This window comes from Sus scrofa, chromosome 9 (assembly GCF_000003025.6).
Source record: "Sus scrofa isolate TJ Tabasco breed Duroc chromosome 9, Sscrofa11.1, whole genome shotgun sequence".
NCBI lineage: Eukaryota > Metazoa > Chordata > Mammalia > Artiodactyla > Suidae > Sus > Sus scrofa.
This window is the reverse complement of record NC_010451.4, coordinates 77,927,865-77,942,942: the sequence shown is the minus strand read 5'-3', so window position 1 is coordinate 77,942,942 and position 15,078 is coordinate 77,927,865. Positions and strand designations below refer to the sequence as shown.

At 39.5% G+C, this 15,078-nt stretch overlaps 1 protein-coding gene across 3 annotated transcripts in view; it reads right to left on the bottom strand.

Annotated features, from left to right (window-relative positions):
* UMAD1 (UBAP1-MVB12-associated (UMA) domain containing 1) overlaps positions 1-15,078 on the bottom strand; it is a 221,325-nt gene that overhangs the window by 193,327 nt on the left and 12,920 nt on the right. For 2 of the 3 annotated variants that reach the window (XM_021102419.1, XM_021102421.1), the window contains exon 2: positions 5,858-5,957. In XM_021102419.1, the coding sequence (XP_020958078.1) occupies positions 5,858-5,939 (82 nt within the window). In that variant the 5' untranslated portion in view covers positions 5,940-5,957. Of the gene's footprint in view, positions 1-5,857; positions 5,958-6,093; positions 8,445-15,078 lie in introns of those variants that run through there. The other variant, XM_021102420.1, reaches the window with a different exon arrangement.

Below are 15,078 nucleotides of genomic sequence, written 5' to 3'. Positions count from 1 at the left end.
ATTGATAAGATATTATTGCTATAAATATAATCTTTCTAGGTCTTTAGTTAGTTGTATCATTTAGAAGTTAATAAACACACAAAACCACTCAGGTGCATTCATTTTCCTGCAATGTATCTATTGCACTTGAAGACAAAGAAAGTTATATGGATACATGATAACCAAAACACACAGTGTGAAAGTATGGAGTCATGCTAGTGAAAGCACTTCCTATCTACCATTTGAGCTACCTGATATTTTCCAAAATGCTCTGAGATTGAAGTAGTTATTACATATGTCAGTACAGAACCATATGATAAAAAGAGTAACTTAGCAGAACAAGTTAGTTTTTTAAAAAGGAGGTTATTATCTTATTTTTAAAGATAACTAACTCTATTCCTAATTATCTATACTGACTTTTATCAGTCAATTCAGTGAAGGACTTAACTGTTGAAGGATTTTTTTACTAACTAAACAATCTACAATAGCCCCTAGGTTTGCACAGAGGATTGGTTCCAGGACCATCCCCCATACCTAAATCTGTGAATTCTCCAGTATCTTATATAAAATGGAGCAGTGTTTGCATACAACCTATGCACATCTTAGCATATATTATAAATCATCTCTAGATTACTTATACCTAATACAATGTAAATGCTACATTAAATAGTTGCTGGGCACATGGCAAATCCAAGTTTTGCTTTTTGTGGAACATTCTGGATTTTATTTCTTTAAATATTTTCGATCTGCAGCTGGCTGAACACACAGATACAGAATCTATGGATACAGAGGGCTGACTGTATACCATCTTCTGACCTCAACTTCATTAAGGAGATTATAGTTTTCTGCAGTGTTTTAAAATATTTGAAATATTAAATAGTGCAAAGTTTGGGGCAAAGTTCAAACCAAACTTTAGAAATAATAATACAACCAACCCTCTTTTATTAAAAACAAAAAAAACCTCAGCTTTTTGCCTTCTAAACATAATTTAAAATTTTTTAAATGTCACTAACATCTTAAAATTTATGACACATTATATTTTAAAAAACAGGTTGGGGAGGAGTGCAGTGAATAGCTTAGTGGTTAAAAGGACAGGCTCTGAAGTTAGCACACCTAACTCCAGATCTGCTATATGTAAGTGGAAGGAACTTTGAAGTCTCCCCTATAGATGGAGATGTAACAAAACTACTTCATTCACACAACTGACCTAAGCATATTACATAGACTAATTCATTTAATCCCCCAATAACCCTATTGGGTTGGTACTTATTATGCTTGTTTTCTAGATAAGCTAAATGATAACTAGGAGGTTATGTAACCTGTCCAAAATGGTGAAAGGTGACAGACATACCAACCCAAAATATACCACTTTGGCCTAAGGACTATTTTGGTGCTAAAGGGTCTTGAAAAACATCAGGTGCAAAAAGGGTACTCTGACCTTCCCTTTTCTTCCTGAAAGCAGGAGCTGAAAAAGCCCATAAGGAAAATGGCAGGAGGAAAGAAACATTCTTACTACCAGAGATGGGGAGTCAGGGCAAGAGAACTCACAATTAGACACTGTCAAAGTAACCCTCATCATCCTATACTCTGTCCACATATTTCAGTTACTCTTCCACAACTGCGTCTTTGTTCAACCTGGTATATAAGCACCTAGGTTCTGCCATGTCTTTGGGTCTTCCTTTTGCTTTGAGGCTCTAATGTACATATAAAAATCTGTATGCTTTTCTTCTGTTAATCTGTCTTATGTTTATTTAATTCTTGGGTGCAGGCAGAAACCATAAGAGGGAGAGGTAAAGTTTCACTTCCCCTGTAATGGAAACTCCAGTAAGTTGTGAAGCAGGGTACAAACCCATGGGGTCTGGCTCAGTTCAGCATTCTATCTGCACTTCACTGGGGGCCTCTGAGGTGCTCCTGAGAACGAAGGGACATGGTGAAGCTGATGAAAAGAAAGAAGACAGAGGAAAATGAGAGCTGAGATGTGATGCTGATTGACAGCATCAAAACTTCAGAAGAGTAGGAGTTCCCATTATGTTTCAGCAGGTTACAAATCCGACTAGTATCCACGAGGATGTGGGTTCGATCCCTGGCCTTGCCCAGTGGGTTAAGGATCTGGTATTGTCACGGCTGTGGCGTAGGCTGGCGGCTCCAGCTCCAACTTGACCCCTAGCCCAAGAAACTTTCATATGCCACAGGTGTAACCCTAAAAAGCAAAAAAAAAAAAAAAAAAAAAAAACTTCAGGAGAGTAACTAAGCTCACAGAATAGTACATACACAAGGATTTTTCATGGGAAAATGGTGGAGGAATGTGGAGCTTTGCACCTGGGGAAAAAAGACACTAAACAGAGATAAGCATCAGCAGACATGGCAGCTGAAGGACCAAGAGGCCTCAGCCAACATCTCGGGGTCTTCTCTTGCTTGGATCATTTGAATGAGGGTGTAATAGCAGCCACATGCGAAATTAAATGGCAATCCTAGGACCAGGATGGAAGTGATGGTTCACCACGATTGCCCAACCTCAAGACGCAATGTGCAGGGGTCAACACTGATCCTGCTCAGTCCAATATGGCCCTGGAAAACTCCCTCCAAATAAAGCAGGTTAGCTTTTGAGAAAATGCACCATTAGAGCTTAGATATATCCGATGGAGCAGCTGGTACATGAAGGCATTTTAGCAGAATTAACTGCTGGAAATCCCCTCATGGATTAGCAAATTTGGAAGTTTGTCTTCAGAGGCTCATGAAAAGACTGTGTCTTAAGCTAGTCTCTCCTAGAAGAAGAAAATTCCACAATAGAAGCTTCACCCCCTGAGGCAGAAGACCCTGGAAGCGGGGCCTCTGCTGGGCTAGTTTCTAAGACAGGCAGTGAAACCTCTTCAAGCTACCAGGCGCTGGAGGAGATTTTAGAAAGAGCAACCCCAGGGGCTTTTTCCCTTGTGGTTAAAACTTGCCTCTGCAATGCTACAGAGTAACAGGCCACAGAGCCAGAGAAGTGAAGAAGGACATATCAAGCCTTCTTGAGGTCCAGGTGTAGAAGTTCCAAGTGCTCTCACAGTCACATCTTTTACATGGTTATTTGATAGCAAAGAGAATAATGTTCATTTCTAATCATGAATTAAGAGAAAAGAGCAAAGTTATCTGCGTATGTCTTAGGAACACAGAGTTATTCCAAAATGAGGAATAAAGAACAGAGTTGGGAAAACCAGGCTTTGCTGAAGCAAATTTCTGAACTTACTACAAAACTCCCAGAGGCAGGAGCTTCACAGGAGACCAGAGGCATCTCTCAAGGTTTTAGTGGGGCTAACTAAAGGGAAGCAACACTGACTCACAGCTTCAGAAACAGAAGTTAGGTTTGACAGAGCCAGTTCTAACTTGGAAGCCAGGGCACAAATTCCTGACACTGAAAGAAGGGCCAGAGAAGCAGCTGTGTCCATGGCATCCCGCTTTATCCCAGACGGGAGGCTCCCCAGAAAAACCACCAGCCCTGGTCAGACTATGCTCCACTCCTTTGCCTCAGATGAGTGGATGTGGTCAGAGAGAAAATATCTGACCACCCTGGCTATTGCCATAGGAAGCAGATTCAGAGAAATACACAGCCTGCCGCAACTTGACTATGGAAAAGGTGGGATATTCTACGGTAAATATTAGTCATGAGAAAAGCTCTCTTCTGGCCTTCCAGAGGCTAAGGCCAAGAAATGGAAGAGGGTTTTGGGGGTAAAAGGTTGTGTCCCTTCTTCAGGGGAGACCAGCTCCTACAGAGAAGGGCTGAAGAGGCAGAGACCCACCTATACGTCTATACGTCTGAATGTGTGGAATCAGAGGCTTGGCCTGAACTTGGCTCTGGCAGAGCCTAAACTGAAGATTCAGGATTACCTGTAAATCCAAGGAGTCAGCCTCCACCTCTCAAGCCATACAGAGCATTTGCCAAGGCCAGCGGACCCTGGGCTGACTGGGCCAAGATAAAGACAGAAGAGTCTGGAAGGGGAGACACCTGAGAAACATTGCCAGGAACAAACACTCTAAGTTCATGCAAACCCTCTCAGAGAAGCTGAATTTGGTGGGAGGAAATCCAGACCAGAACAGGATGCATGTCACAAGGGGACACTGGGTCTTTGTTCCTCTTCACCAACCTGGAGGGAGAGAACTTCTGGGAAGAACTATCCAAGGACTGAAAATCTCTTCCTTGGGGAAAGACACAATGACTTGAAGGAAATGTTATTTTTCAGAATTCCCCTTGGGAAAAGCATAGTATTTGGTTGAAAGAAATATTTTTAAAGCCCCTAAAATCTTCATAGCTAGTACATATTAATTTTCTAATAGAACATAAACTCATCTTAACATTTAGGAGACACTATTTGATATATGTAGATTTAAAAGTATACTTCAACACTGTTGGAGGAAATGCAAATTGGTGCAGCCACTATGGAAACAGTAGGGAGGTACCTCAAAAAACTAAAAATTGACTACTGTATGATCTAACAATTCCACTCCTGGGTATATATCTGGAAAAAGTGAAAACACTAATTTGAAAAGATACAAGCACCCCAAAGTTCACAGCAGCACTCTTTACAATAATCAAGACACAGAAACATCCCAAGTGCCCATCAACAGACAAGTGGAAGATGTGGGATGTGTCTACACACACACACGCACTCCCAACAGAATATGGAGTCCATAAATATTTAGCCATAAAAAAGAATCAAATTCACTATTTGCAGCAACATGGATGGACCTGAAGAGTATTATGCTTAGTGCAGTAAGTCAGACAGAGAAAGATAAACACCATATGATAACACTTATATGTGAAATCTAAAAATAATACAAATGAATGTATATGCAAAACAAAAAGAGACACAGATATATAAAACAAACTTGGGGTTACCAAATGGGAGATGGAAGAGGGGAGAGGCAAATTAGGGGTATGGAATTAAGAGATACAAATTCCTGTATATAAAATAGATACAGGATATACTGTACAGCATAAGGAATTATAGCCATTATCTTGTAATAACACTTAATGGAGTATAATCTAGAAAGACAAATACCATATGTTATCACTTATATCTGGAATCTAATATACAGCACAAATGAACCTTTCCACAGAAAAGAAAATCATGGACTTGGAGAACAGACTTTGGTTGCCTACAGGAGGGGGAAGGAGTGGGATGGATTGGGAGCTTGGGGTTAATGGATGCAGACTATTGCTTTTGGAATAGATTAGCAATGAGATCCTGCCGTGTAGCTCTGAGAACTATGTCTAGTTACTTACGACGGAGCATGATAATGGGACAAAAGAAGAATGTATACATGTATATGTAAGTGGATCACCATGCTGTACAGTAGAAAAAAAATGTATTGGGGAAATAACAATAAAAAAATAAAAACATTTAAAAAACATTTAATGGAGTATAATCTAAAAATATTGAATCACTATGCTGTACACCTGAAACTAACATAATGTATAAATCAAAAATGTATACTTCATTCAGCACCTATTTATTGGATGCCTAATTCAATTTCAGATGCTAACTGAAGAATCAAGGCTTGGTGCTACTTATAAAACAGAACTTGAATTTATCAAGAATTCTTCAAGACTTACAGTTTTTTTTAATTAAAAAGGTTGCCTGACTTACTGGATAGAAAAAAATGGGATGATTTTATAAGTTGAATTTGAAAGACACATCCAAACCAATATATAGAAGAGTCTGATTTAATGACAATATATGTCAAGTGACTGATGACATATTTTTATAGATTTCATACACACAAACCAATTCGGGAATTAGTAGGAAATAATTTAAAAATCAATCACATAATTTGCAAGTAATCTTTCAAAGGGAAAATAATTCATGTAATTATAATACTGTTTCTTAAAAAGACTCACCTAAAAGGACAAATCCATCTGCTTCCATCTCTGGTACTGAGGGCTTTTTAGATTCCGGAGGCTTTCTGAAGAAGTGAAACATTGCTGCTTCTGCTGTTACCTGAAATAGAAACACTATCTACTGTCAAATTCAGATGGAACTGTAAAACTCTTACCCTTCATAGTAAGAAGCCAAATATAAAGATATCACAACAGTTACTGCTAGGAATTCTATTACCAAACTTAAAAACACGAACCCTCTCTAGGTTTCAGAAGACAAAGCCAGAAATTAAGGAGCAGGGACTTCCAGTTTGAAATCTGTGTGCCTTGAACCATGCAACCTCTCTCAATTTTGGAACCTGCAAGAAACAGCCCAAGAAATCACTACAAGTAAAACTAAAATCAACAGATAACACCAGAAACTGGAAGGATCTCAGTAACCATAAATCAGATACTAGACTGAGGAAAGGAAAAAAAAAAAAAAAAAAAATCTGTCCAGGTTCCTCGACATGCCATAACCAGTTTAAGCCTCATGAAACAAGTCATCTGGAGGAAAAAAAAAAAAAAAAGGAGGCACTGCAAACTGCCTTGACAGTTGGTTATCTGGTTCAGACACTCAGGGACAGCATACACTGTAAAACTGCAGCCGACTTTAAATTCCCATCAGTGCAGATATCTGTGTGGGTGAGATGACTGCATTTCCCCCCCCCAGAACACACACACACCCTTCTCCTCTCCGCCCTCTGGTCTTGGCACATTCAGCTTTGTACACTCAAGCAGGGCAAAATCCTAAAAAACAACCAGGAGGGAAGTTGAAGGGAACTTGGGAGGACATGTCACATTCTGAGGACAGTCCCTATATATATAAGCAAAGAGATATAAGTGACAGCACAGGAAACATCCTGGTGCCAGCAAGTGCCCTATATTTCAGTTTCATACTTTCTACTCACCCCAGAAAATCAAGTAGGGAGGGTAAGCATAGATTTCGTCTGAGCGAAAGCCTTCTAGAAATTGCAAATTGCCCCAGGATTTGTGTAGGTCAATCTGCCCTGAGTTGCAGATCCAAATGGATGGTAAGGGAGCCAATTAAATTTGCCAAGCTCCCAATGTAGGAGGCACAGTACCAAAACACCTTACAGACTCTATCTCCTATACTCTTATAATCACCCTATCAGGTACATATAATTATTTACAATGTATAAGTGAAAGAACTAAATAGGTTAAATAGTGATGCAAAGCTATGTGGCTAGCAAGTAGCAGAGAGCTATAAATTTTTTTTTTCTTTTTTGGCCGCCCCGAGGCACATGGAGTTCCCAGGTCAGGGATCAGATCTGAGCTCAACTGTAACCTACGCCATCGCTGCATCCTTAATCCACTGTGCTAGGCCAGAGGTTGAACCTGTGTTCCAGTGCTCCAGACACACCAGTGATAGCATTGCACCACAGTGGAAACTCCAGCAGAGCTGTAATTTTAAACTAAGTCTTTTTGGCACCAAGACTGAATGCTTTCATCAACAAAGCACCAAAGACAAGGTGCCCTTAACATTATGGCATCTGTGTTGGACTTTCATATCATATTTCCCAATATTAATCAAACACATTTAATTCCATTTCTGTCATTCTAAATCCCTACTTTCCTAAGCTTTATTTATTAGCTCTCTGTTCTGAAGACATATGCTAATGCCACATGACCAAGGCCTTTACTTACTTTATATTTCATGAACATGTATTAAGTGCTGAGACCAGTTCCTGACCAGGCCCTGCAAATGCAGCACTCAACTTACATTTAGGGGAACAAACTGCCATCTCAGCCCACCCCATTTTAGAGGCCACCCCAGGCGAAATTAAGAGGAAGTCAAGAGCCTCATCCCCAAAGTGGAGGAGGCCTGTAACAATCCTGCTGCCCCAGCTGAGTACACGGGAAGCCCCAAGTATGCATGCCTCTGATATGCATGGCATTAACAGTGGCCTTCTTCTGCTTGGAGCTGTCAAGCATGTCCCAGACTCATTGCCTTAGGTACCACTTCAGCATTTTAAAAAGTGCCTCCAATGAGCAAACTTTACATTTATAAACAGGAAAATTTTTTTAATTTATTCTTAAAAATCCATTATCAGCCAACAGCAACACTCTTGCCTGGATGAGCTGGGACCCAACTCAAGGCCTCCTCATTCCCAACCGTGGGAATCTCAGAACTGCCTCTTTACAGACAAGGGATGGATTCATTGCCCAAGCCACAGACTGGGACAAAATCCTTGCAAATCACAAATCTGAAACAAGACATGTCTAGAATACATAAAGAATTCTCAAAACTCAAGCTTGAAAAAACAAATTAAAAAAAAAGAAAACTTGGCAAACAATATGAACATTTTCCCAACAAAGATATGGGGATGCAAAGAACCACATGAAAGGATGCTCAACATCATTAGTCAATCATCAACAGGTAAATACAAATTAAAATCTCAATGAGGTAACACTACATACCTATTAAAATATTAACAATTTAAAAGGCCTGCCGTGCTGTTAGCAAAAATGTGGAGCAACTGGAACTCTTATACACTCTGGTAGGTGTAATAATATAATACAACCACTCTGGATAAAAGTTTGGCAGTGTCTTTTTTTTTTTTTTTTTTTTTTTTTTTTTTTGTCTTTTTGCTATTTCTTGGGCCGCTCCCACGGCATATGGAGGTTCCCAGGCTAGCGATCTAATTGGAGCTGTAGCCACCGGCCTACACCAGAGCCACAGCAACGCAGGATCCGAGCCACGTCTGCAACCTACACCACAGCTCACGGCAATGCCGGATCGTTAACCCACTGAGCAAGGGTAGGGACCGAACCCTGCAACCTCATGGTTCCTAGTCGGATTCGTTAACCACTGCGCCACGACAGGAACTCCTGGCAGTTTCTTAAAACATAAACATATACCTACCACATGACCTGACCTTCTCCTTCTAGGTATATACCTAAGAAAAATGAAAGCATATGTCCACACTTGTAAACAAATGTTATACAGTGTTTTTTGGCAAGAGCCCCAAACTGGAAACAACCCAAATGTTCAACCAAAGATAAATAGATAAACAAACTGTAGCATATCCACTATTCAGCAATAAAAAGTCATGAAGTCCTAAAATATGCTACAACATGCATAAACCTCAATAAAAATCAAGCTGAGTGAAAGAAGCCAGACCACAAAAAAAGTTCATACTGTATGATTCCATTTATATGAACATCTAGGAAATGCAAACTAATGTACAGTGACACAAAGCAGATGAGTGGTTGCCTTGGGAATGGGGAGGCCCAGGGAGGGAGAATGGGGGGTGGACGATGGTTACCGATTACCAAGGATCACAAGGAAACTTCTGAAGGTGATAGATATATTCACCATTCTGATTGCGATGATGGTTTCAGGGGATATAAACATGTCAAAACTCATCAAATTGTACACTTTCAACATGTGCAATTCATCATCGCATGTTGATAATACCCCAACAAAGCTACTTTTAAAAATCATTAGCATTAACATTCTAGATATTATACAAATGTTATAGTTCACAATTACTCACAAAGTTGTCTCAAGTGTCTTAAACCACATTGTGTATGTTACAGATGCTGTCTCTGTATACAAAACAAGATGCTTCTTTCTCTATGCATTCCCACAAAACTGAAAACAAAAGGACAGTGTCTTCACTTTTAATGGTACACAGAGACCGCATATAGAAGCCTACCCTGAACACTATGCAGGACAGATCCTACTGCTCTGAAGGGAAGGAGGGTAGCACAAGGAATCTATTTACTTTTCCCTGTTATTCTAAGACTTACCTTAAATGTAACATTACCCATGTCAAAAGGATCAAGGTAACCTGGTTTTCTCAATTTGATCATCTTCTTTCAATTTCAACAGACTACTTGATAATGTAAATATATCAAACAGACTATGGACCTATAACTATAATAAGAATATATATATATATATATATATATTTATACACACACATATTTTTCTTCATATTTGTGCCAACATCCAATAAATATGTAAGTTTCATACTGCTGAAAAACTAAAATCCTAAACAATGTTTCATGTTCCTCCTCTTCTTCTCTTTGGTAGGTTGTGAATTGTATGGTTATGCAAAAGTGACACAAATTTAGATAACAAGTTTCCTAAGCTCTTCCAAGAGATACCAAAAAAAGAAGACGGTCCATGCTTTTGATAGCTTAATCTTGAGCGACAACATTATATTATCAAAGACAGCATTAAACAGTATGAAACATTCCAGAAAGCTCAGTGAGGATTCTAAAAGCCCTATTAGCCTTCACAATCAGTAGGCTTGAATTTAACTTTATCTGATGATACAGATATAAACCAAGCAGAGAAGGAAGGCGTCTCCTGTAAAAAGGATCACCAGGAACAAAGAGCAAAGTGTGTTTAGGGGGCAACAAAGGGATTAACCTCACTAGAAGCACCCAGTTAGGGTTAGGGGTTAGGGTTAGGTTAGGTTAGGGTTAGTGTTAGAGGTGAGAGACAGAAATGAAGTCTACAAAAGAAAAACAGGCACAAATTATTGAAAGGGCTACAAAATCAATAAAATGTTAAAATATCCAGAGAGGCACACCGGATTTATTTAATAATATTATTATGAAGTCATGGATATTGAGGAAAGCAGTATTTCAAAAAGATGAAACTTTAAAAGGCTGGAGAGGTGATGGAAAAAGTGGAGCCAAGAAGTTAGAACACTGTAGTGCAATGGACTAGACCAAGGTGGGAGGAGTTTGAATTCGATAGAAGGGATGTACAAACATGAAACAGGACCCTGTGACTCTCAACTCCACAAAATACTGATGGGAAGGGATTAATAAAAGATGACTGCAGTTTCAAGCCTGAGGGAATAAAGAAACTGCTATTGAGAATAAGAAAAGGAAAAAAAGAAAGGCAAGTTTATAGAAGTAAAAAATAACAAATTCCATTTCAGATAAGTGAGATGTATGGAAAACAGTGACTTGGCCAACTGGAAATACGTAAGGTGCAGTTTGGAAAGTAGGACCTAGTGCTCCAGTGAAAGGAATAAGCTGGAATCTGGGAGTTGTTAGCATATGAGCTGAGATGCCAAACATCAGTGGTATTTCAAATGGAAAATAGAAAACTTCAGAGATTAAGAGCCTGATCTCTAAGATCTCAAAGTATACTATGAAAATATATCCCCATCACCAAACCAATGCATATACTCCCATTTCTTCAAAATTTTCAAAAACATTATACTTGGCTATCATACCAGGAATAAAATGTTAACCTGACTATACTGTTTCACATTTCAAAACTGCAGAAACAACTAACCTTTTCAGCATAATCCAGGACGGTAAATTCAAATGCCAGGCAGATAAGGATGAATGAAACCAGCCCAGTCTGAGACAGGAGGAAGGGAGAAGGCAGGCTTGGTCTAAAGAGGGCACCTCTAAGGATGGGAGGAGTTGCCCAGGGAGCCTGGAGGAGGACCCCTTCCCTAAAACAAGGCTTGGAAGGTGCTGATTCAGGAACCAGTGGAAGAGCTCTGGAAGGTTTTGAGCTGGGAAAGCCTGGATTTGCACTTGCTAGATGGCCAAGGTAAATTAACTAACTAATTAATTAATTAGGACTAGGCTGAAGCTACCATTAGAGCATCTCTCCCCCCTGGGGATGATGCCAAGGCAGCCTGACACCTGGCACCTCTGGGGAATGGACAGTGAAGGTAGAAGGCTGCCTCTGCCTGAAGGTCCCTCCCTTTGATGCCTGTGTGGGACTAGAGGCCTTGGACTCAGAACTGTTGTTCTTGCTGTCACTCAGGCCTCTAGGAGAGAGACCCTTTTAGCTGAAGTATTTGTTTTATACTATTTTACCCTTTCTGGTAACTTTTCTAATTTTTTTTTTTTGCTTTTTCAAAATGAAACTAGCAGACTTTCAAATTAAAAAATTAATTTCTGGAGTTCCCATCATGGCTCAGCTGAAACGAATCTGACTAGTAAGCATGAGGATGAGGATTCGAATCCTGGCCTCAGTCAGTGGGTTAAGGATCCGGCATTGCAGTGAGCTGTGGTGTAGACTGGCAGCTGCAGCACTGATTCAACTCCTAGCCTGGGAACTTCCATATGCTGCGGGTACAGCTCTAAAGAGACAAAAAAATAATAATTTCTATTTTGTGTGTGACAGAAAGGGATACGTTTGTATACTCCTAGGAAAAAAATATGAAAAAATACACACCAAACCTGACAGTTGTTGTTACGAGGATGCATGTCTGGCCTAAATTCACTTTATGGTTCTTTTGCAGTATTTGCTTTATTTCTAAGTCAATATCATATACTATTTTAAAATAAAAAAAAAAAATTAGAAAAAAGGTTTAAAGGTATCTTTGGCATCTCCAACCACTGTTCAATGAGGGAATGTAGGCCCAGTGTCACCAAGTCTGATTTTTCAGGACAAAATGATATTCAACTATTATGTAAAAATCTAGTTTTTAGATGAGAGCAACAAATCAAAAATTTTAAAAATACTCTCAGAATGAATATACCCCCTACAGACTGGATTTGGTCTTGAGGTGGCAAAGTTTTAGACCTAGGATAAGAATGTGTCTAACAGCCTAAATCAAATCAGTGTAAGGAAAAACTTGTGAAAGATTTTGAAATTTAGTGGTTATTCTGGCTACACATCTATCCGGGCTATCCCCATCTTTCTCTGTCTGACTAAGTAATGTTATAATCCTATAGAGACAGATGATTAACTTGTAGAAAAAAACATTCAAAGTCATGCAAATAACTCCTGTCCAGAGAAATGTACCTGGCAGAATGCATTAATGCTGCCCTGATTACAGTAACCAGTTTTGCGTCCATTTATAAATTCAACAGCCCCTTATGTGACTACAATTGTGTGGTGATATTTGAGTTTTCTTTTCAACCAGTTATAACATATTACTAGTTTTTTCCATAACTGGTGAATCGGTTAAGTCTTTCACAGATTTCATAACTGTATCAGAGAGATGATTTTAACCTTTTTAAAAATGTATCCGTGGAGCTCCCGTTGTGGCTCAGTGGGTTAAGAACATGACTAGTATCCTTAAGGATGCAGGTTCGATCCCTGGCCTCACTCAGTGGGTTAAGGGTCTGGTGCTGCCATGAGCTGTGGTGCAGGTCGCAGACATGGCTTGGAGCCTACATTGCTGTGGCTGTGGCACAGGCTGGTGGCTACCACTCTGAATGGAACCCTAGCCTGGGAACTTCCATATACCATGGGTGTGACTCTAAAAAGATTAAAAAAAAAAAAAAAAGTATCCGTTAATTTCAGACTATCAACTAGAAATACCCAGAGTATCCCCCTGTTTCCCCATCCATCTAGGTGTCTTATTATTTAAAGTTTGTGATATTGATATCATGGGGAAGAGGTACAGGTATCTAGATGAAGAAGCAAGCGGGGAACCAGAGAAGACACTTCAACTGATGTCACAGATGAACTCCACAGAACAGTCTGAAAGCCACTGAATTAAACATAGAAATTTTATTTCCACCTCTCTGATTTATGCTCCAACGACCCATCCCCACCTCAGGAAAACACACACACACACACACACACACACACACACACACACACACACATGCACTCCTGAAACCAAAAAAAAAAAAAAAAAAGTCAACTCGATTCAGCGAATGATACCAGATTTTTAAACAGAATGAAATAGGAAAAAAGAAGGAGGAGGAGAAGGATGGGGAAAGAAAGGAAAGGAAAGGGGAAACAAAAAGATTATCAGAGAGTATCATGTATGGTAAGTAATGTTTATGAACTTTTGCTCTGGGGCACATGTACTAGGTCATGATATGAATGTACTTCTTACTTTGGGCTGGAGGCAAAAAAGTTTCAAAGCCACTGATTCTACTCTGGTGCTCTCACACCCCTTAAAGGAATTTTGAAAAATTATGCACTCTCTTATACTTCTTAAGCTAACATCTAAAACCTCTCCACTGAAAATTATAAAGAATGTAGTTTCTAGCATATTATATGTATATACTGAAATAAAGCCATGAGATCATTCTTTGAAATTTATCTAATGGAATCTATAAACACCATAACATTTTAATGTCCACCATCAACTATTTTAAAATATATTAAGTTCTTTTCTAATGAACTTGGAAATCTGATGATGTTCTTTTTTCTCCCTGAACTCCTATTTCCATTCCATTTCCACTGCTATGGAGTAGCTCAGAGATGCACTTGGAACACACCAGCACAGTTTTTTACCATATCCGGATGAATGGCAAGCTCATTTTTAAGAGAGTCTGTCTTCTACTTGAATACTCCAAAACTTTTCACTTGTCACCTAACCGGAAAGTGACATGACGCACATATAAAATAGCCACTAAAAACCAAAGTTATATAATTTAAATAAAAATCACTTCTCTAAGTGACCATATAGTTTCTTTGCAAAATGAGACACTGAACATGTATTATTTTCAGCCAAAATGGAACATCTAAATTAAACACCAAGTCGGAAGAACTTGAGCTACAAGCTGATGATTATAAAGCATCAGGCAAGGGAGGATTGTAGAAGAGCACAAAGGAGCTCCAGAGAAATTCACAGTATAGATTTCAACAGGGGCCAGGTTGGGACTTTATATAGTTTTTCCTTGATCCTTACAGTTTTAAATCCTTTTCCTACTTTACATTATATTAAATTAAAGGCAGGAAGAGCTTTTCAGAAATGGGATGCTCAGGATTCAAATGCAAAATCCTGAAGGATGATACAGGAAATGCTAGATTAACAGAGTATTGAGAGCAATGGGGTGGCGGTGCAGTTTGTCACCACAACCTGATGATTTTTATTATTTATTTATTTATTGTTGTTTTAGGGCCGAACTCACGGCATATGGAGGTTCCCAGGCTAGGGATCTAATCGGAGCTGTAGGGGCCAGCCTACACCACAGCCACAGCAACGCCAGATCCAAGCCACGTCTGCAACCTACACCACAGCTCATGGCAATGCCGCATCCCTGACCCACTGAGCAAGGCCAGGGATTGAACCTGTGTCCTCACGGATGCTAGTCAGATTCGTTTCCGCTGTGCCACAACAGGAATTCCATGACTTTTAACAGTTGGCTTTATTTGCCATGGAGAGCAGCACAGGGGTTTCATTTAATGATCTCAGCTGCCAGCTACTCCTCATTCCCACACAAGATACCTACCACCGGGAACTGTATGCAATCTTAGCGGTCACTGTAATAATGAAATCCTG